This window comes from Toxotes jaculatrix, chromosome 4, assembly GCF_017976425.1.
Source record: "Toxotes jaculatrix isolate fToxJac2 chromosome 4, fToxJac2.pri, whole genome shotgun sequence".
Taxonomy (NCBI): domain Eukaryota; kingdom Metazoa; phylum Chordata; class Actinopteri; family Toxotidae; genus Toxotes; species Toxotes jaculatrix.
In genome coordinates this window covers 17,180,676-17,200,306 of record NC_054397.1, presented here as the reverse complement: position 1 = coordinate 17,200,306, position 19,631 = coordinate 17,180,676, and the positions used below count along the sequence as shown (strand labels likewise).

At 39.0% G+C, this 19,631-nt stretch overlaps 2 protein-coding genes across 4 annotated transcripts; one reads left to right on the top strand and one right to left on the bottom strand.

Annotated features, from left to right (window-relative positions):
* Positions 1 to 126: 126 nt before the first annotated feature.
* ten1 (TEN1 subunit of CST complex) lies at positions 127 to 2,884 on the bottom strand. Of its 2 annotated transcripts, XR_005893945.1 has the most exons (4): positions 2,723 to 2,884; positions 1,731 to 1,888; positions 594 to 1,163; positions 127 to 419 (listed from the first exon to the last, which is right to left on the bottom strand). XR_005893945.1 is itself a non-coding variant. In XM_041035696.1 (3 exons), the coding sequence occupies exons 1-3, from the start codon at positions 2,809 to 2,811 to the stop codon at positions 1,012 to 1,014; spliced, it is 399 nt and encodes a 132-aa protein (XP_040891630.1). In that variant the 5' UTR covers positions 2,812 to 2,884; the 3' UTR covers positions 127 to 1,011. The 2 variants fall into 2 exon arrangements, 1 of the variants encoding a protein (XP_040891630.1); XM_041035696.1 differs by having other exon boundaries at positions 127 to 1,163.
* Positions 2,885 to 2,946: 62 nt separating this feature from the next.
* On the top strand, positions 2,947 to 19,113 carry acox1 (acyl-CoA oxidase 1, palmitoyl). Of its 2 annotated transcripts, none has more exons than XM_041035745.1 (14): positions 2,947 to 3,183; positions 4,733 to 4,892; positions 6,372 to 6,532; positions 9,979 to 10,086; positions 10,260 to 10,379; positions 10,532 to 10,647; positions 10,976 to 11,145; positions 11,561 to 11,723; positions 12,615 to 12,805; positions 13,681 to 13,860; positions 14,927 to 15,032; positions 15,343 to 15,486; positions 15,924 to 16,130; positions 16,643 to 19,113. In XM_041035745.1, exons 1-14 carry the CDS (start codon positions 3,075 to 3,077, stop codon positions 16,691 to 16,693), a joined length of 1,986 nt encoding a protein of 661 aa, XP_040891679.1. In that variant the 5' UTR covers positions 2,947 to 3,074; the 3' UTR covers positions 16,694 to 19,113. The 2 variants fall into 2 exon arrangements, with proteins under 2 accessions (XP_040891679.1, XP_040891678.1); XM_041035744.1 differs by lacking the exon at positions 6,372 to 6,532 and adding an exon at positions 8,582 to 8,742 and having other exon boundaries at positions 16,643 to 19,111.
* The last annotated feature ends 518 nt before the right edge of the window (positions 19,114 to 19,631 follow it).

Below are 19,631 nucleotides of genomic sequence, written 5' to 3'. Positions count from 1 at the left end.
TTATCCATGGGTTATCCTTGACACTGTTCACTTTAAACTCAATCTTGTTTGATACTTTATTAAAAGAAACCAATATCAATAAATTAAATTATAATGGTTGAAGAGAATAGATTCCCTCTCTTTCAATCCTGTATAATCTTTTTAATAAAACACACAAGCAGGTACAGTAGACAATTTTCAACCTTTATATATTTTACAGCATAAAATCTGGCAGACATTTACCCCAACTTCCAAATAAATGCTTGTTTCTTTCAGGCACAAGTGTGTCAGGGAGTGGGTGTTTTCCTCCATTGCCATTAAATGACAAATGATGGGCACCACTCCACCCAGTGTTCATGAACATGTTGTTTGGGTCACCAGATGATTACATGGATGAAAAAGTAACATTGACATTATTATGCTTATTATTTAGCTTTCCTCTTGTGAGATACTGTGAGATATTTCCTAAAACTCCTTCAAAAGAAAATCTAAAAAAAAACAGAAAGAAAAATCACAATAAGGCTTTATACTTCTGTATATTCAGTGGAATATATCTATACAGTTTGGTTTTTACATGACCAATACATGATAAATCTATAGCAACAATTTTTAACAAGTATTTTTGAATGTCAGACCACAAAGTTACATTATGATTGTTAAGACTGGTGTCTTTCACCAAATAACATGGGAGGACTGAAAAACTACTATTATCAGACTTCTGAAGACGAAAAACTGCAGAGCATTAATAAGTCACAGAACCAAAACATCTGCCTGGTTCTACGACAACCTTAATGAATCCCCATTATCCCCATTATCATGTGCAGAAACCTGTTATGGCCAGACACAGATAAGACTGCCATCTAAACTGATGAAAATTAACTCATGTCTTTTGCACTTAACCAAACTGTCTTAAATTTAACTGGACCTCACATAACAGCACTCCAGTGCACTTTGACAAACAGCTAAAGAGCCAGTGCTGTGGCCCGGACAATCAAGGAGCATCCTGGGAAACTTGATTAATGAAGGCTATTGTCATGTTGCATCTGCAGGCTGTGCAGCTTTACCCTCCTTACTCTCCCTCTCCCTGAAGAAGCTTCTTTGCTCATTGATGGCTTTCTGTAGAAGGGCAAGGTTTACACCATCAACACAGTTCAGCACACGGGCATGGACCACCATACCAACTCCTGTAAGACGAGAAGATACGGATAAAGGCAGGTGACAGAGACAGAAAGCCCTGGATGCATTTAAATGAGCACAGTGATTGCAAACTTGCACAAAGTTAATTACATTTATGTGAGTGCAAAAATAGAGGCAAAAACCCTGGTATCTAAATTTGTGATTCCTGAGTTCTATTTTAACTTGAAGCTGAAGCAAGAGGTATGTAGAAAACAAGCAAAGCACTTAATGACAAATCCACTGGTCCACTGCAAATCAATAACCAGACAGATGCTAAATACAATGTTATATAGCTTCACAATTAATGTTTTGAATGAATTCCCATATTTTGTTTTTTTTTTTGGTGCATGAGACAAATACATAGTCCACTTGAAAGTTAGTCGACTTCACTGCTGCAACTGTGAAAGCTGTCAAAATTCAGTTTATATACTAATCACATTGATAAAATATATAATGCCATTAGATTCCATAGAATTCTTGATGGACCCAAGAAGAACAGGAAATTGCTGTTTAAATCCTACTAAACTATTCAACATCTCTCAGTCTTAGGAGAGCCGAATTTTTTTTCTCCTTACCTTCAGTATTTTCTGTCTCACCCAGAACTATGTACTGGGCCCCAATTATTGGGTTAAAGGGCTCCACAAACAAGGTGTGGACAACCACGTGGTGCTCTTTTGAAGCGTACTGAGCTGACAGCGTAGCCATGGACTCCTCAGGCTGGTAGCTGACAAGTCTGGAAAATTTAACAAATTTTTACAAGTTAAACTAGTAAGCAAGTTATAAATTTTAAACATTTCATTTTAAGATGTATTTTGCATTGTAAACCTGACCTAGACAAACAAGAAGGTGCCAGAGATGGTTTGAAATTTATGAAACCTTTATTCTATTTGTGAAAATAAAAAAAAAAAGGATGATGCTGCTGCTATTTCTCCATTAAGATCACATTAGGCCCGGTCTGTGTAAATCTAGATTAACAAGTAAACACTTGAGTATGTTTAAAGTATTTTTGATTTGAGAAACTATTTGTGAAAAACAAATTTGACAATTTTTCTCCATCCAAACCACATTAGACCAGGTAATAGAAAAACATACTGGACTTAGATTTGCAAAACATGAACTGGATTAACAACTGGATACTAGAGACGGTTAAAAAATACTTTCAGATCTGTGCAACTTTAAGTCTATGTGTGAATGAGCTCAATGATTTCACTGCTTCTTCACCATTAGGACTACATCAGACGAGGCATAAATCAAAGATGAATACTTTATATTAAATTATAAATACTTCTTTTTAGATTGATGACTTAAGCCTAATTTTATCAGACTTCTAAAATGTTGACAAGATCAACAAACGAATGCTAAAGACAGTTTACACCGTTTCATATTTGTGATGACTGAACTGCTTTTCCCAGCTCACACCAGGTCTAAAAAACAAATACTGTGTTTAGGCTTGTCAAACCTGGATTCCTGCTACCACCACTGTTTAAAATCTGATAAATAAGGTATTGTCTTATAGCAAATCCGTCTGAAAACAGAACTGCTGTTTTACAGTCACAACACAACCCACCTGCCAAACGTTCTCACTGATTCCCCTTCCTGCACTGATTCAGAGTTTACCTCCCAGGGGAAACGGAAAGCTGCAGCTGCGGGGAGCATCGCAGTAAATCAAAAACAAAACAAAGTGAGACACTTTGAAATAGAGGAGTAACGTGAGTGAAGTGTTAAGGAAGCAGACTGGATGCTACCGGGATACATGTCACATGGCCCGTCAGTCTCCGCCTCCCCGCCCCTCTCTGCGGCTGCGTCAGGAGGAGGTAGTTTCAGGAGAGCTCGTCAGGTTGCGAAAGGGTTAGGTTAAACAACGCTTTTAACATTGTACTTTTTCGTCAGAAATATTGCTTTCAGTCTGATATACAGCCATGAATCCCGATATTATGAAGGAGCGGCAAACCGCCACTTTTGACGTTGAGAAACTGACCTACATTTTGGACGGGGGCCCAGAAAAGACCAAGAGAAGACGAGAAATTGGTGAGTTTGAAATGTCTTCTTTGCACGATAGGAGTTATTGTAGTCGTTACTGTCGAAACATAAAAATTAATATGGTTACAGTTGTAATTGTTTGTTTGGAAAAGAGGTTTTGTGGAGAAAAAATGGCTAACACAACAATGCTTTTCTCGGTTGTTAGCTACAGAGTTGCTAACAGTTGTCCTTCTCTACGGCCGCTAGGTAACGTTCTAGGTGTCCTGAATTGCACCAAACTTTTACGTTATTTGGAAAGCTATCTCACTTAAGGTCTCATTTTAGGGGGTATTTCTTAAGTTAGGTATGTTAGGGTGATTTGGTATATACGAGTGGTCAATTCGGCATTAGAGTCTTCAAGCAAACGTCTTTACAGTAGCTGATCAGACAGCTGTGTAATGTTCAGGGATGAAAGGTTGGCCAGTGGTCAGTGTCGCGTTTCAGTACCGATACAAGTATATTTCAGTCTTCAGAGACTACTTTTATTCCTGTCGTCTTCAGGCAAAACATAGCGTTGTAGGTAGCAGAGTAAAACATGATGTATGCTTGATTCAGTGTGGACGGTGATAAAAGCAATCGACCCCAAATTGCCAGTTCTACCACATCCCAGAGGTGTTCTACTGGATTCAGATTTGGTGGCTGGGGACTGAAATTCACTGAGCTCACTGTCACGTTCATGAAACCAGTTTGAGGAGACATTTGATTTGTGACACGGTACATTATCATGCTGTAAGTAGCCATTAGAAGATGGTAAATAGTGGCCATAGAAGGATGAGCATGGTCAGCATCAATATGAGACACTGTAAGTGTGTACGCACATATGGAAACTTGTTGGAAGTAGCTTATTTCATGGATCTCAGATAACAGTTATTTTCATTATGGATCAATAAGTATTTCCATGATTAATATGTTCATATTTTTGTCTATAAAATGTCAAAAATATTGAAAAACATTTGTCATAGTTTCCCAGAGTCCAAGGTAATGTCTTTAGTTGTCTTGTTTTGTATGACCAACTGTTCAAAACCCATAAATAAGTATTTCATAATTTTAGACCGGCCGCCCGGTTAGCTCAGTTGGTAGTGCACGAGACTCAGTCTCTTGGGGTCGAGGGTTTGAGCCCCACTCCGGGCGGCACCACCTCCCAGGGGCTCACCACCCATGGAGGTGCCATAGGACTTCGGTGCATTGTGGACTGGGCTGCAGTTGCCCCCGTGACCTGGGCCTGGACCCAGATAAGCTGCAGATGATGACATGACATGACAATTTTAGACCGAGAAAAAAGCAAATAATCACATTGCACAAGCTGGAACCAGATAATATTGGTTTATTTATTAAAAAATGACCTAAAAAATGGCTCTGCTGAACCAAACTGTCTCCCCAAATGACACTGTTAATCTGTGGTTCTGTGGGTGTGAAAGTTATACCTTGCTACCATACTGTATTAACTTTTCCATTTGTCTAATTCAAGTGGCTTATTTATTAGTAACCCCTTGAGTTTACTTCCAGTTGTATAGACTAAAAGATGCATATCTGATTTAATTTCCACTATCCACTGTAGAGTCACTGGTTCTCAGCGACCCAGACTTTAAGGAGGAGGACCCGAACTTCCTGTCCCGCAGTGAGCGCTATGACCAGGCTGTTCGAAAAAGTGCCCAAATGATTCTGAAGCTCAGAGAGTATGGCATTGCAGACCCAGAGGAGATCTACTGCTATAAGAGGTATGTGGTAAAAGAGTGGACATGTGACACACAGTCAGATCGGCTGTTTGTTCTTTGAAGTGCTCAAATAAATAAATAAATAAATAAACATTTCTTAAGTATTAAGAATTTTGATCTGCTGACAGATTTTATTTAAAAAAGTAGTATTGATCTAGATAACTGTGAATCATGATACTTCAGTGTGAGAATTTTTCCTCCAGGATATGTGTTTTATAGTCATATATTTTATGACTAATATCATGTTTGTCAAGAAGCAGTGTAAGGCATTTAACAGTACATGCTTTTGGTAAATGAACATGGTGTGGTGACTCAGGCACACACGGAGTGTCATGCTGCAGAGTAAGAAATTTCTCCACAATTACACTATGTTTAGCCAAAAGCTAAAGTTGACAAACAACACAGTATGTATTTGTTATACTTTTATACTTAATGACTACATGATTTCAATATAAAGCGAGCTAATATAACCTCTGTGGGATGTAGTACTGTCAGGATGTGTATAATTTATAAATTACACATACTGTATGCGATAGACATATTACATAATTTGGCTGTAATTCAACTACTTTATGGCTGTGATAGCAACATGATATGTGCACAGGGTGGACTGGGTGGGGGGGGGCAATAATGAGTCTTTTTCCACAGGCTTGATGAACCACTCTAGCCTGTGGAAAAAGCTACTCTAGTGTCCAATAACTGTATCAAATAGCTAAACAATAAGAGGGTTTATAAATGGTACTGAAACCAAAGACTCAGTTGCATTTGTCTTTGAGAAAATTGTACAGTGTAAATTGCAGTGTCACAATGACCTGTGTAGTCGTTTGTGTGTCTGTAAAGCAAACAGGTTCATCTGGAGCAAAGTTCATCATACGATTACAACTGTGTCAGAGGGTGTGCAGCTTTCACCACTTGTGCAGTGAGATACTATCTAATAGATAATCCTTTCAAGAAATGCAACCTTTATGAGCTGTGATTGTAGTTAAGCTCTATGACACAGTGCAGCTTACTTTTGCTATGTCTCACAACTCACAGAAAAGCAACAGTTTTTATGTCACAAGACTTGTTGAGAATTTGGTCAAACTTTCAGTGTGCTTTGTTTCTTTACTCCTAAGCTTTCTGTCAGCCTGTTTGATGTAAACACAATGGGTTTTTCACAGTCATCGTGTTAATTGCGGCTGCTTATAAAAAGGATAGATGTGGGTCACATGAATACCTCTTGTACTTTGCTTGTGCTGCCAGTTTGTCCAGTCCTAATGATCATCAACTAGTGGACTTTATATCTTCAGATGACCCAGTACTTTGTCCAAACATGTAACTAAATTGTATGTGTTCGATAAACTTGGACCGCAGTCATAAAAAGGACATTTTCTTTCAGGGCCTCTATAACTTATTAGTAAGCCAGAAAATAAATCAGTTACATAATGTTTGAGAAACGAGTCTGATCTTCAGTTGTTTATCCTATACTTTCCCTTCACCCAGTATGGCTAAAGGAAACCTCCATGAGGCTATGGGGCTACACTTTGCGATGTTCACCCCGACCTTGTACAGCCAGTGTGACCATCAGCAGGCCAGGAAATGGTTACCTCTGGCAGACTCCTTCCAGATCGTTGGCACATATGCCCAAACTGAGCTGGGTCACGGTCAGTCCTGGACTTAGCCCTTGACATATTTATATTCTTGTTTAAGGCCCTTATATGGATTAGCACAAATTAGCATTTTTGATGTTTAGCCAAAATAAATTCTGGGGCTGGAGAAAAAAGGTGTATTTGAGCAGGTTTGGAAAACTTCAGTACCAAGAATAGTTCTGGTAATTTGCTGTATGTGTTTGACAGATCCAAATCATGTAGACAATTAAAAGTAGCTGCATGTGAATTCTGACAGTTACGTTCATACATAACATTTTCTCCTAACAAGAGATGGTGATTTCTGCCTTGATACACACATATAGCTGTAGCTGCATTATTAACATCGCTCCACTAGTGGTTGTCCCTTAGCTAGTTACGTCCCGTCTGTTCCAAGATATATTCCCATCAACATTAGTTAGTTCTGCTGCTTTCCCACTCACAACTCTGTCATTCCCCCTGTCTCTAATGTTCATGCACGGGTGATCAAGCTTGTGTGCATTTTGATTGCTGTCTCATGATTGATTTTTATTTTTGCAAATGACAGATACGGTTTCCAATCAATTCTAATTATTAATTTAGTCTTAATTATTTAGTCTGTCTTTGGTTTGGCATCTCGAGTGACCAGAGATGGTGAACAAGTTGTGTTGGTGTGTGAATTAGCAGGTGGTGTTGGAAACTGAAACTAGTCCTTTTCATGCAATCTTGAATCAAAAAGCAAGGGAAGCTTCAGTATGTGCTGCAGAAGTATGTGGTCTAGGAGCCTGTAATGAGGCTGAGCTCTGAATGTCTCTTTGTAATCTGAGAGGCTGATCAATCTGTGGTGAGAGAGAATGTAGGCCAAGCCAGCTATTGTTTGTTGCCTTTCTGTAACAAGGCCAAGAGGATGTTATTATTAATTTCTATTTCATCTGTGCAAAGCTACACTGAAAGTTTACAACTGATGGTCCTGTCTTTAATGAGCACTCTGTCCACCTGTGTTTTGGACAGGTTTGAGCCAACACTGGGCCAAAGTCCCAGAGTGTCACTTATGTCATTTTCATTGTCAGTTAATCTGGTGATTTTTTTCTCAGTTCATCTCTTGTGAAGATGAACAGTGCAAAATGCCTATCATAATTATCTAGAGCACAAAGTCTTGTCTGACCGACAGCCTGAAACAGTCCCCAGAATGTTCAATTTACTGACACAGAAGGGTGTCAAATTCTCACATTTGCAGTGAGGTGGCGGTTTTCCTTAAAAATGCCTTAAATAATTAGGCAGTTATCAAAATACTTGCATATCAATTTTCTTTCGTTCAGCTCATCGATTAATTGTATTGCAGCTCTACACTGTTCGCATTCACTCTCTGTTGTGGCCTGTTGGGTTTTTAACTTTGTGGGTCTATCACATGGATCATACTGACACATTAAAAATTAATGTACCTACCTGTTATATCTTTATTCAGTTCACTGACAAGTTTGGTGGCTTTCAAAGTCTTTTCAAGCTGTTGCCTGACTAGTTCAACATCCAGGTTGTGAAGAATAAGAAGTTTACATGTGACCACTCGGTGTACAGAAATATATGAGGCAAACCAAATCGGGATTTGGTTTGATACAGAACCTTTATGCTTTGATTTGATCAGCTGATGGTCAGAAATGGCTAACACAGCCAACAGAGCCTAAACTGAAAACTGGCTAAGACTAAACTATTGCACATAACTGATGTATTCAAATGCACATGTGGTGGGGGAACTTTGGTGATTCAGATACTTAAGACGGATTTAAATACGAATTATTTGAGTGGAGTTTTGAGCCAAATTATGGCCATATGATCAAATCAACCACTTCAATATGCATGACATGCTCACAAGCTGTTTCAATTTGTCTTTGTCACTTTTGTCCTTACTGGCACATTCTTTATCTCTGTCTTCACTTCTTCTTGATTTGAACTATATCATTTCTTACCCATAACCCCTCCTGTGGATGTAAAATGGCTTCCATCAAAACTTCTCTCTGCATCCCCCACCTTGCTTTTTCCACATTACTACCTGCTTTTCTTTTCCGTGCGCCCCTGTCCTGCGTGGCCTAGCTGTGTGCACCCTGACAGGCCAGAACCCTTGGATCTCCATCTGGGGATGTTCCTGCCCACACTGCTCAACCAGGCCACGCCAGAGCAAATGGACCGTTTCTTCATGCCTGCCTGGAACCTAGAGATCATCGGCACCTACGCTCAGACTGAGATGGGCCACGGTAAAAGACCAGAGCAGTCCAAGATATGAGGCTGGTTTGCACAAGGCAGTGTTTTTTTTTTTTTTTTTTTTTTTTTTGCAGAACCATCAATAAACAGGAATTATGTTGTTGTTTTACCTTTGCTATTGCCAATAGACCCTAAAATTATGCCTTAACGATAATGTTTGGATATGTCATAATGTGTTGTAGGTTGATGCTACATTTGAAAGATTTTTATAGTTATTTTTATAGTTGTGTAGTTATATACATTCAAATGTTTTTAACATCCTGTCATTGTTTCTATTGGATATGAGTGAATTCAGTCAAGTAAGAAAGGTTACTCAAGTAGGGAGACAGGTTGTAAACCAGTCTCAAGTTTAACTTCATTTTCTAAGCTGCTACAAGTTCACATGGTGGTTATCTCAACCAAAAGTGAGTGAAAGATAGTGAGACCCACTTTGTACCAAATGTGATTTTCTTTTTAATTTCATGCCCAAACCTCTTGAATAGAGCCTGTCACTAGCTATTATACCCCCTGAACACCAGCCTGTATCAGAGACCCCTCTCAAACAAAGTACTTCACTTTTTCTCTTACCATACCTTTTTATGTGTTTTGGACAGAAATACTGCCTTTACTAACCATCTTCGATTGCTTCTATATGTTTGTTTTTGCATGGGTTTGAATCCGTCTTTGGCTGCAGATCAGTATAGCAACATTCATTCCAGCTTTACTAGGCCACCCAGACTGAGAACTGATTAGAAAACCCACCATACACAACCCACTGTGGACCTACTTTGTTTTTTATTAGACTGAGGTTCAGAGTCTGTCGAAAGCACGCCATGAATACAGCATGAAGTAAATAATCCTGAAATTTGATTGTTACACATTTTTTAGATCTGTCGAACACATACACAATGCACTGCTTTGTATATGTTCAAATACCTACTTATGCAGATTTAAAACTCTCAAGGGCTAAACCTGTTTTTTGTCCAATATCGTATTTGATGTTTTGATGTGAAAGTATTATTATATTCTGTGTGATTAATTCATTTTTAGTCTGTTAATGTCACTTAAATGTTAGTGGTTAGTCCTGAGGTTAATAATGTCATTTGTAAACATCCTTTACAGAATAATGTCTTTATAATGTTTCTCTGCTATTGCTGAGTAATCATTAATTTTGCTTTTTAACTTTGTATTGTGTGTGTGTGTCATGTGCATATGCATTTGGTGGGCTTTGATATGTTCTCTTTGTCTAGGCACACACCTCAGAGGGCTGGAGACCACCGCCACATATGATCCAGCCACGCAGGAGTTTGTCTTGAACAGTCCCACAGTCAGCTCCATCAAATGGTGGCCTGGAGGACGTGAGTACCTGTCGGAATAAATAAGGAATTTGATGATGAATAGCATGATTTGATGTAATAATTTCCTCAAGATGTTTTTTTTCTTGTTTGTCTTTCAGGCTGAGAAACTGTGATCGATTGATTGATTCAGAGGAAACTAGTTTAACCTCATCACTCCCTCTCTCTCTTTCTAGTTGGAAAGACCTCAAACCATGCCATAGTCCTAGCCCAGCTTTATACTCTGGGAAAGTGCCACGGACTGCATGCTTTCATCGTGCCCATACGTGACATGAGCACACATAAACCCCTTCCAGGTAACCATTATCTGCTGTGTCTCAGTGAATGTGGTGTTTGTGGTAAAGTCAGTTCTCATTATCTTCCTGTCTTTGCCTCATTTTTTCTGTCTGGGCCTCACCTTTTCACTTTCTTGCTTACTCTCTGTTGTTGTCTGTCTCTCTCCAACCAGGTATTGTGGTTGGAGATATTGGCCCCAAGTTTGGTTTTAATGAAGTTGACAATGGCTTCCTGAAACTTGAGAACGTCCGAATCCCACGGGAGAACATGCTGATGAAATACGCTAAGGTGAGGTGATGTTATTTGAGTAGCTGCTGTAATATAGCATTGATTTTACTGAGGTCATTTGGTTTAAGAAACATTGTAGGGTGGTTAGGTACTTCTTGTTTTCTGAGGTTTGTTCCTTTGTGAAAGTGCTGTCAGTGTCAGGGTTGTTGCATTGCATTCACAAGCTATTTTGGCAAAGAGACAGTACCAGTATATTTAACACTTCCTTTGCCAAGAAAACTGATGTTTTATTAAGTAATGGTGTAGACATTCAATATAATGTATTGCATTCAGTGCGGCTTTTGCTCCTGAAGCATCTCCTCTTAGAATGACTCTGTCTCATCACTAGGTGGAGCCAGATGGAACTTATGTGAAGCCACCAAGTTCCAAACTGACCTACGGCACCATGGTGTTCATCCGCTCCATGATTGTTGGCGAGTCAGCTCGGGCCCTCTCCAAGTCCTGCACTATCGCCATCCGTTACAGTGCTGTTCGCCACCAGTCTGAAATCCGGCCAGGGTCAGTCATTACAAATCAGTGTATAAACGCACTTCAGTTAGTGGTAGTTCGCTACACAAACATTGCATAACTGAAGTTGCAAGTAAAAACACATACTTAACATCATGCTTATACAAGTGACTGGGTTCAAAATTAGATTTGACCTCTACTTCTCCACGTTTTGGAAGTCAGAGGCACCAGGAAAAAAAAATGTTGCCAGAGTAGAAATTCATTTATGTAATAAAAAGGCTCATGATAAAATGACAGCTTGTGAATAAATTATATTTAACCTCACTGGTCAGTGTCATAGGTTCAAAGATAACAACATACCTCCAACAGCTGGATTTGTAATGATTTGACCTCTCACCACATCCTCATGAATCAAAGGGAAGTGCAACTTTTTATGAGACACTGAAACTGTGTTTGTATCCCTCAGAGAGCCAGAGCCCCAGATCCTTGACTACCAGACGCAGCAGTACAAGCTGTTCCCTCTGCTGGCTATGGCCTATGCTTTCACTTTTGTCGGCCAGTATATGAAGGAGACCTACCACCGCATCACTGGGGACATCAACCAGGGGGACTTCAGTGAGCTGCCTGAGGTAGAAATTGCAGGACACACCTTAGTTTAACGTCCCTATAGTCAAATTATTTTCAGTCTTTTCTAGGGGTACCATCGTTTTTGTCCAGGCCAGTTTCATTAGTTTGTTTTTTAAAATGATTCTGCAATGTCTGATTTTCATTAGATAATTTTCCGTAAATTTTTATTCATTATTACTTTTGTCAGTTTCAAGTTATTTCATGTGTGTGTGTGTGTGTGTGTGTGTGTGTGTGTATATATATATATATATATATATATATAAATTTATTTTAGCAATTTTACTTATTAGCATTCTATTCATATTTTAGTCAGGTCAAGAGACTTTTTCACACAAACAGCAAGGCCAGAAGTAGTCAGTAATTACAACAGAATCAGATGTCTGTACTCATCAGTTGCTTAGCTTACAGTGAAATAAACTATAATGACATTTTGTGATAGAAAAAATTCAGGGTACCTTGTGGAGTTCAAAAATTCAGCTGAAGTCAAATATCAAAGAGGTGACACTTGTGTTGCTGACTGAACACCAGAGAGAAGTGTGAAAGTTTTCACTTGAGTCCTTACACTTCCTCTAACTCTGCTTTTTAGTTTGATCTCTGTGCCTTTAAAAGTCCACAGAGAGCAACTGTACCTAATGTTTTAGCTGCTACTTAATGTAAATAATGTTTTATACTAAATGTTTATTGAAATACTGGTAACTGTAGCCAAAAATGAAAATTAAGCATCCACGATGGAAACTAATATATACATAAATATAAATTGATGTGGGCTGTTGTTCACATTACTCCATATTTTAAATCCTCTGGGTCATATTTATTTGTTTGCCTGGCGATCTTTAAAATGTAGTTAGACTTGCAGGAAACTGTTTTCAACCTCTTTGCTCTTCAATCTACAGCTCCATGCTCTTTCTGCGGGTCTGAAGGCCTTCACCACGTGGGCAACCAACACTGCTATTGAGGTGTGCCGCATGTCTTGTGGCGGCCACGGCTACTCTCGCAGCAGCGCCTTGCCTGACATTTACGTTGAATTCACACCCACCTGCACATACGAGGGAGAGAACACAGTCATGATGCTGCAGACCGCGAGGTATCTCATCACACAACTGTGACGCCTTTGCACGGACCAAGTTCACAGAACACCAAGCTCTCCATCTACTGCTGAAACATACACACATTAGAATTGCCTTTGTTATTACTACTATAATGTCAGAGTGCTCACACAGTAGGAAGGATATAATTATGTTACTCAACTTTTGATTTAAGTTGTAACACTAAGTTGCTTACTTCATAAAGTTAGTACAGTTACTCAAACACACAGAAGAATTTGTTCTTTCACCCGTCATTTTTGTCACACTCTTAAATAGACTGAGAGAGAAACAGAGACAGATACAGACACAGACATAAACATGCACCCACACAGCCGCCCTACCATACCACAAATGCAGGCGACACACCCGCCCTCCTTCCACAGCAAAACCAAACATGGGTCACATTTTATAAACCTGAATTATTGCTGGTGCTTCGTTTCACCGGTAGTATAAAGTTTCTACGTTTCTATGTAGTTCTTTTTGAAAGGATATAGTTTCAAGGATGAGTGAACTGTCCTTTAAATGTTCAATTACACAGTGAGCCATACCTGAACATGAAGTACACACACAAAGGCCAAAGGTGCTGTGAATTGGAGTTAATAAATAAGTTGATGTATGAAACCACACTTGGATTAGGTGTTAGTTAAAGGGTTACACAAGGCTAGAATGGCATGGCAATATGTTGTTAAGTGTGATTACTTTCATGTAAGTCGTTGTGGGAGTGCAAACAGTATTGTGTGTTGTTACCAAACATGCCTACTGTTTGTGTATAACTTAATGCCTTCACTACAACCCTTAGACAACAGTTAGTGAACTATTTCTTGCACCCTTGTTTAATTGTGTAGCCCTCACCTGTGTGCCTTTGTGTGTGCAGATACCTGGTGAAGAGCTACCGGCAGGCTAAGAACGGACAGCAGCTGAGCGGCATTGTGTCGTACCTGAATGAAGCAGAGCATCGGAGGGTGCAGCCCCAACCCGTCGCTGCCAGACCAACTGTAGTCGACATCAATGACCTGGCTAGCCTGGTGGAGGTCTACAAACTACGAGCTGCCATGTAAGAGACAAAAGCAGTAGTGAAGAGAAATGAGCTATTTACTTGTGCTATGGTCAGGTTTTCATTTTTGGTTTGATTATTCAATACTTTTTACCATTTGATAATCTTTATTTTCCCAGTTTTTAAATTGCATTTTGGATGTTAGCTAACAAGAATGCTGTAACCTTACATCTGTCAGTGTTTGATGTTGTATATTATTCCCTTGTGAATGCACAGCTGCTTTGACGCATCCACCTGTAGTTATTGGTTGCGAGTAATGGGGCTGTTTGTAAAGTAAACCTAAAAATACTATTTGCATTCAGTGTTTGGAAATGTGAAGTGGGCATCTGCTAAATGCCTGAAATCTAAATATAAGTGTTTCTGCCAAAAGAGAGGGGAGAGACAGAGGTTGACACATTATCTGCTGCTGTGTTTTTATTTTTATTTTTTCAGTGTCTCAGGTGTTGTTGTTGGCCAAAACTTCAACTGTGAACAGTAATTACCCTGATAGTCTAGTCAGTGTCTGACTAAATCCCCTGTTTTCTGCTGCTGTCCATTCTTATGCCTTTGTTCTTTTTTCTCTGTCTGGTATGATATGCTGTCCTGATCATATCCCTGCATACTGTCAGCCTTAGTCACATCTAAATTCATTTGGCAGTCAGTGTCAGCTGTGTGGGGAGCACAAACCGTGGCTACACCAGTCTGTTGGAGGGTGACAAAATGTGGTCTGCCAGTGGAGACATCAGAGGGATAAAAAGCAAGAGATGATAAAAGAGATACAAAAAGCAGTCATTTCAGCTGTGTTTCTGATTAGGCTCCCTTAATCATTTTAATTTCTCCTGTTTTGTCCTTTGAAAAATATAGAATTGATTGATGATAATCAATTTGTACGGTCTTGTTTTCCAGGGGAAACTAATAGGCAAACTAATAGGTTATCTAAAATGAAGAGACAGCCTCTGTAGTACTTAAACCCCAAAGATGAATGTGTGTCATTTTAAACCTGGGGAGGTATAAACCATCTTTATGTTTCTAATTCCTTTATACTAATGACATCCTTGGTTAATGCAGCTGATGTGTGTGTTTGTAGCCTTGTAGAGCTGGCTGCTAAGAGCATCCAGCAGGAGCTGCAGCGCAGAAAGAGCCAGGAGGACGCCTGGAACAACAGTGCCATCGACCTGGTCAGAGCCTCAGATGTAAGTTCAGCTTTCTGTGTGTGTGTGTGTACATTTGATATTTAAAGTGAATAATACCTAACCTTAGACCAAAGTCGGTGTACTGTAACAAGCATGGCTAAATTACTTCATCCATCCTTTTATTGTCCTAAGGCTGTAGTTAATGTAAGATGACTAATTTTCTGAAATTAGATTCTCTGCATTAATATTATTTTATCATAATCAAACTTACATTTTTAATACCTCGCCAAGACGTTTTCCTTTCCTTGTGTTCTTATTTGTTTCTGAGTCTCTTTCATTCATTTACATGTCCTCCTGTTTTTGTGTCCAGGCCCACTGTCACTATGTTGTGGTGAAGCTCTTTACTGACAAGCTGGGGCAGGTTGGTGACACAGCTATACACTCAGTGCTGTCAACCCTGGCTCTGCTCTACGCCCTGCACGGCATCACACTAAACTCTGGAGACTTCCTACAGGCAAGGAAAATCATAACATATAAGAAACAATATGATCCATAGTCAGTGGCCGATCTTATTACAGATGTTAGAGACATATTGTGCGAATCTGCTGTCTGTTGTTTGAATGCTCATACAGTAGGTCTGTCTGTTTCACCATGAAAAAAAAAACGGCCTCAATTGCCTCTTTGTCTTGGAGCTAACAAAGTGGGGTCTTTGTAGGTTGGATCTGTGTGTCTGGGTAGCTGGTGTCTTTTTTCTGTGTAAATGCAGCAAATGAAGCTGTATTTTATCAGTAGAGCTTTAAATTGAAAATAAAACATAAGAGTTCGTGGTTGCTCTGAAGTCAGCTGGCACAACCCACTGTCTGTTTTTGCTCACTGCTGGGACGACCGAGAGAGGTCCAGCATCATCTTTTCATCCACATCCTCCATCTTTTTTTTCTTCTTCTTTTTCAGGCTGACTTGCTGAGTGTGCCCCAGGTGCTGCAGATTTCTGTTCGTATCAAAGAGCTGCTGTCTCAGCTCAGGCCCAACGCTGTGGCGCTGGTAGATGCTTTTGACATTCATGACAAGAAGATGAATTCAGTCCTGGGACGATATGATGGAAACGTCTACGAGCACATGTTTGAATGGGCTCGCCGCTCACCCTTGAACTCCACAGAGGTCAGTCATGGTCACCAGAGTGAAATAACAGTAATGACAAATTAGTCTCAGTCTGAGTCTGAGTCTCAGTAAATTAGTGTTTTCAGATCTTCTTAGCCTCTTTACTCTTTTTGTTTTTAGTGGTTGTATATGATAACTTCTGAACAGTGAAGGCATTTTTATTCTTGTTGGACTTCTTGTTGGATGTTTGAGTATTATATGACAGAATCCAGACAGTCTAGATAGGGTCATGCTAAGTTTGTCAATGACATTGGTTGCATGAAAAAAGATTAATTAGCTTATGTAGCTTTCTTTGACTTTCTAAGCTTGCATTATTGCATTTGTTCTCTGTAATGGCCAACCACAATCATTTTGCATCAGAGGAGGTCTATAACAGACCACAAAATGTAGTTGCAAATACTATCTTGAACAAATATGGTAAAGAAGACTGTATGATTATATATACATAACTTTTTTTCCCTTGGTCTTGCCCATTATTTAAGCTAAAGAAAGCTTCCATCCTTCTTCCACAGGTCCACGAATCCTTCGACAAGTACCTGAAGCCCCTGCGGTCCAAACTGTGAGCTGACCCTTGCACCTTAATTCTTGGCTCTGACCCTTCAACTCTGCGTATATAGGCACAATCATAACAGCACTAACCCATCATATCAACCCCATGATCGCCATCAGCCGGTGTTTACCAGTCTGAAGGAATCTTGCCTTTCCTTCTCTTTTTCTTTGTGGTGAATCAGCCTCTCTGAAGGCCATTGTATACTGAAAGGTCTTGGAGCAATGTAGACAGCAAGCTTGTCCTGGGGGAAATAACAGTGGATTACAAAAAACGGTGTAAAATCAAGGGTGGATAACCACAAACAATCCTGAAGATTTTTGGAAGCTGAAGTGGAATGAAAACAAAACCATGAATTAAAGTTATATATAAAAACCTCTGTTGAAGTCAATATTTTGCGCCCAAAAAGCTAGCTTTAATTCCTTCACACTTTTATGTTTCCATGTTATCTGTAGAGAAATTCACTTCGTAAAGTTTGAGTATTTCATGTCGCCTCATCTTTTCTTCACATTCTGCTGCACGCCTGATGGCTCCTCTGTGTGAGCCACTCAAGATGGATTTGCCATCTCTCTTTTTTTTTTTTTCCTAACAAGACCAGAATGATATTATGAATGTTACATAATGTTAGAGTGAACAAACCAACAGCTAAATCAGCTTTGGTTATTTCCCCCGTCTACAAGGACCAGTGTGCTATTAAAAAGGCATTGTGCTGTTTGTCATACTCACTGTTAAAGAGGCATTCATTTGTCCGTGACTTTTATCAATGGCTGTAGGCATCAGTGAGAAATTTTAGAATGTTGAGTTTTTCTTCTTCACAAGTCTGTGGCAACCGCCTGATTTATTATGGTGTAATACGACTGACTTACACGACACCTGTGCTGTAGTTTGCACTGGATAAACAGCCTAGCAGGTTAGAGCAGAGGCCTAGGAGAAACTGTGATTATACCATTTTGACTTCAAAACTGCTTTTAAGAATATTGGCTACAGTCAGTCTCAGTGGTCTCCCAGGTTTTTACAAGATGGAAAACACCTAAGTTATCCCAGTTGTTGTATTTCAATTGCAAAGTTAAAATAATCTGCCTTTATTCTCAGTGCCACCATCTGTCACGTCTTGCTGTATATTGAATAATGGTGTCATACTTGACTTGTCTCAGATACTGGTGTGTATATGCTGGTTATATGCTGAACTGTGCTTCAGTAATAGAAGCTCAGCTTAATGGAGTGCTGAGAAGCCGATCAAGAGACTCTGTATGTGATTCGGGGGCTTTCCAATACGTAAGGGAGAATAAATTCAGCACTTTTGGGCGTTGTGTTCTAAATTCCTCAATTTCTGTCCATGTGCATGTGTCCACATGCTTTTTGAATGTTTGTGTGACAGAATTCTTTTGGCAGATAATCGTGCACTGTGAAGGATGTGTGTGTGTAAAAAGCACCTGTGAAGACAGATAGGATGAATTTTTGACATTTATAGAGTGTTTAATGAGGCACTTTATATGTGTGTTAGTATTCTCCCCTCCCTGCTATGTGGGGTTGGTACAAAGAAGGGTCACACCCCAGCCAACATCTGGATAAATTCTTTTTTTTTTTTAAATTTTAGTTTTCAATCAACTACAAACTTTCAGTGAATCTGTAGTTAATAGGCTTTAATGTTTAAATCCTACTGGCTGAATTATTCATGGTCAAAAACGATTGAAATATGAGTAAACTGGATAACTTAATGCTTCTTTATTTTTGTTATTACAGTTTCGTAATTGGTAGATTTGTGCTTTTTAGATTTGTGGTTTATGTCAACCTGCAGTAGTTTGTTTTTCTCTGAGCAGTCAAATCTAAAAGGTAGATACTGAGGCTGGTGAATAAAAGTAGCTAAAGAACTACACAAATAAACTTTTATGAGATTGACTGTAAAGACTGATGAAAAGGGGGCATTTTAATCGAAAGCCTCACCATCAACTGTAAAGGTGATTTGTGGGATAATAATGTGCCTGAGGAAGTTGTCTTTCCTTAATAACTAATTGAGAATGTTCTCATAAAGTTCATACCATTTCATTTCTCTTTTTACACAGACTTTTAATCAGTTGATTTCTGCTGCAAGGGCACAGTTATCAATATGTAATGACTAAGCTGTTTTTGAAGCACATTTATGTGATGATTTGTCAACGTGTTTTACTGAATAACAATAATTTTAAACAATATGATAATGGTTGGTGAATAATTTGACTTGTAAGTTATATTAATAAAAAATAAAATAATCAGTTGTGTTGATCTGTCTTGATGCTGTCGTTAACCAGCTTGAATTGATTTTCAGACACAATAAAGAAGCAACACTGCTAAAGGTCCAGTATTAAGAACATGCATTACCACTTTGATGAGAAATGTACTGGAGGAAATGTACATACTCATATAAGTAAAAAAAAAAAATTAAGGAAAAAAGGTCAAAACAACATACTTTCAACTTATGATGAAACTGGGATTCTGCTGTAGAAGTGTGCAGTAAAAATACAGTGAATAGAGACACATTAAAGACATTACAAATTTCAGGGCTACAGCACGGCAAGCATTAAATGTAATATTGTAAGATTGGTAAGTATGATCATTATGTAGATTGATTGCTGTTAAACATAAACTGGACGAACATAACTCTGCACTGAAAACAGAATTTACACCTGTATCTGAATATTGTCTGCATAACAAGCTAAATTCACATTTGTACATTTCTGTGCACAGATTCACACTCTCAAGTGCAAAACTGGAGTGAGATCAAATCTTCGCATTTGTCAGTCTCGTCCTGTAGATGCAAACATGCACTGACGTTTTTTTCCCAAGAAAGTGCTGAAAAATTCACGAGTGAAAATATGTTCACAAATGCCAGCTTTGTTTCGCAAACACATAACCTGTGCTCTGACTATAGACTGTATATGTATATGTGTACTATGATTCACAAATCAGGTAAATGT

Excerpts from the sequence above, each read along its gene's own strand:
- acox1 (XM_041035745.1), top strand. The coding sequence starts at position 3,075 with ATGAATCCCGATATTATGAAGGAGCGGCAAACCGCCACTTTTGACGTT. Across the intron at positions 6,533-9,978 it reads CCAAACTGAGCTGGGTCACG|GCACACACCTCAGAGGGCTG; the intron begins GTCAGTCCTGGA and ends CTCTTTGTCTAG. Across the intron at positions 10,087-10,259 it reads CAAATGGTGGCCTGGAGGAC|TTGGAAAGACCTCAAACCAT; the intron begins GTGAGTACCTGT and ends CTCTCTTTCTAG.
- ten1 (XM_041035696.1), bottom strand. The coding sequence starts at position 2,811 with ATGCTCCCCGCAGCTGCAGCTTTCCGTTTCCCCTGGGAGGTAAACTCT. Across the intron at positions 1,889-2,722 it reads TCAGTGAGAACGTTTGGCAG|ACTTGTCAGCTACCAGCCTG; the intron begins GTGGGTTGTGTT and ends TAAATTTTCCAG. Across the intron at positions 1,164-1,730 it reads TGAGACAGAAAATACTGAAG|GAGTTGGTATGGTGGTCCAT; the intron begins GTAAGGAGAAAA and ends CTCGTCTTACAG.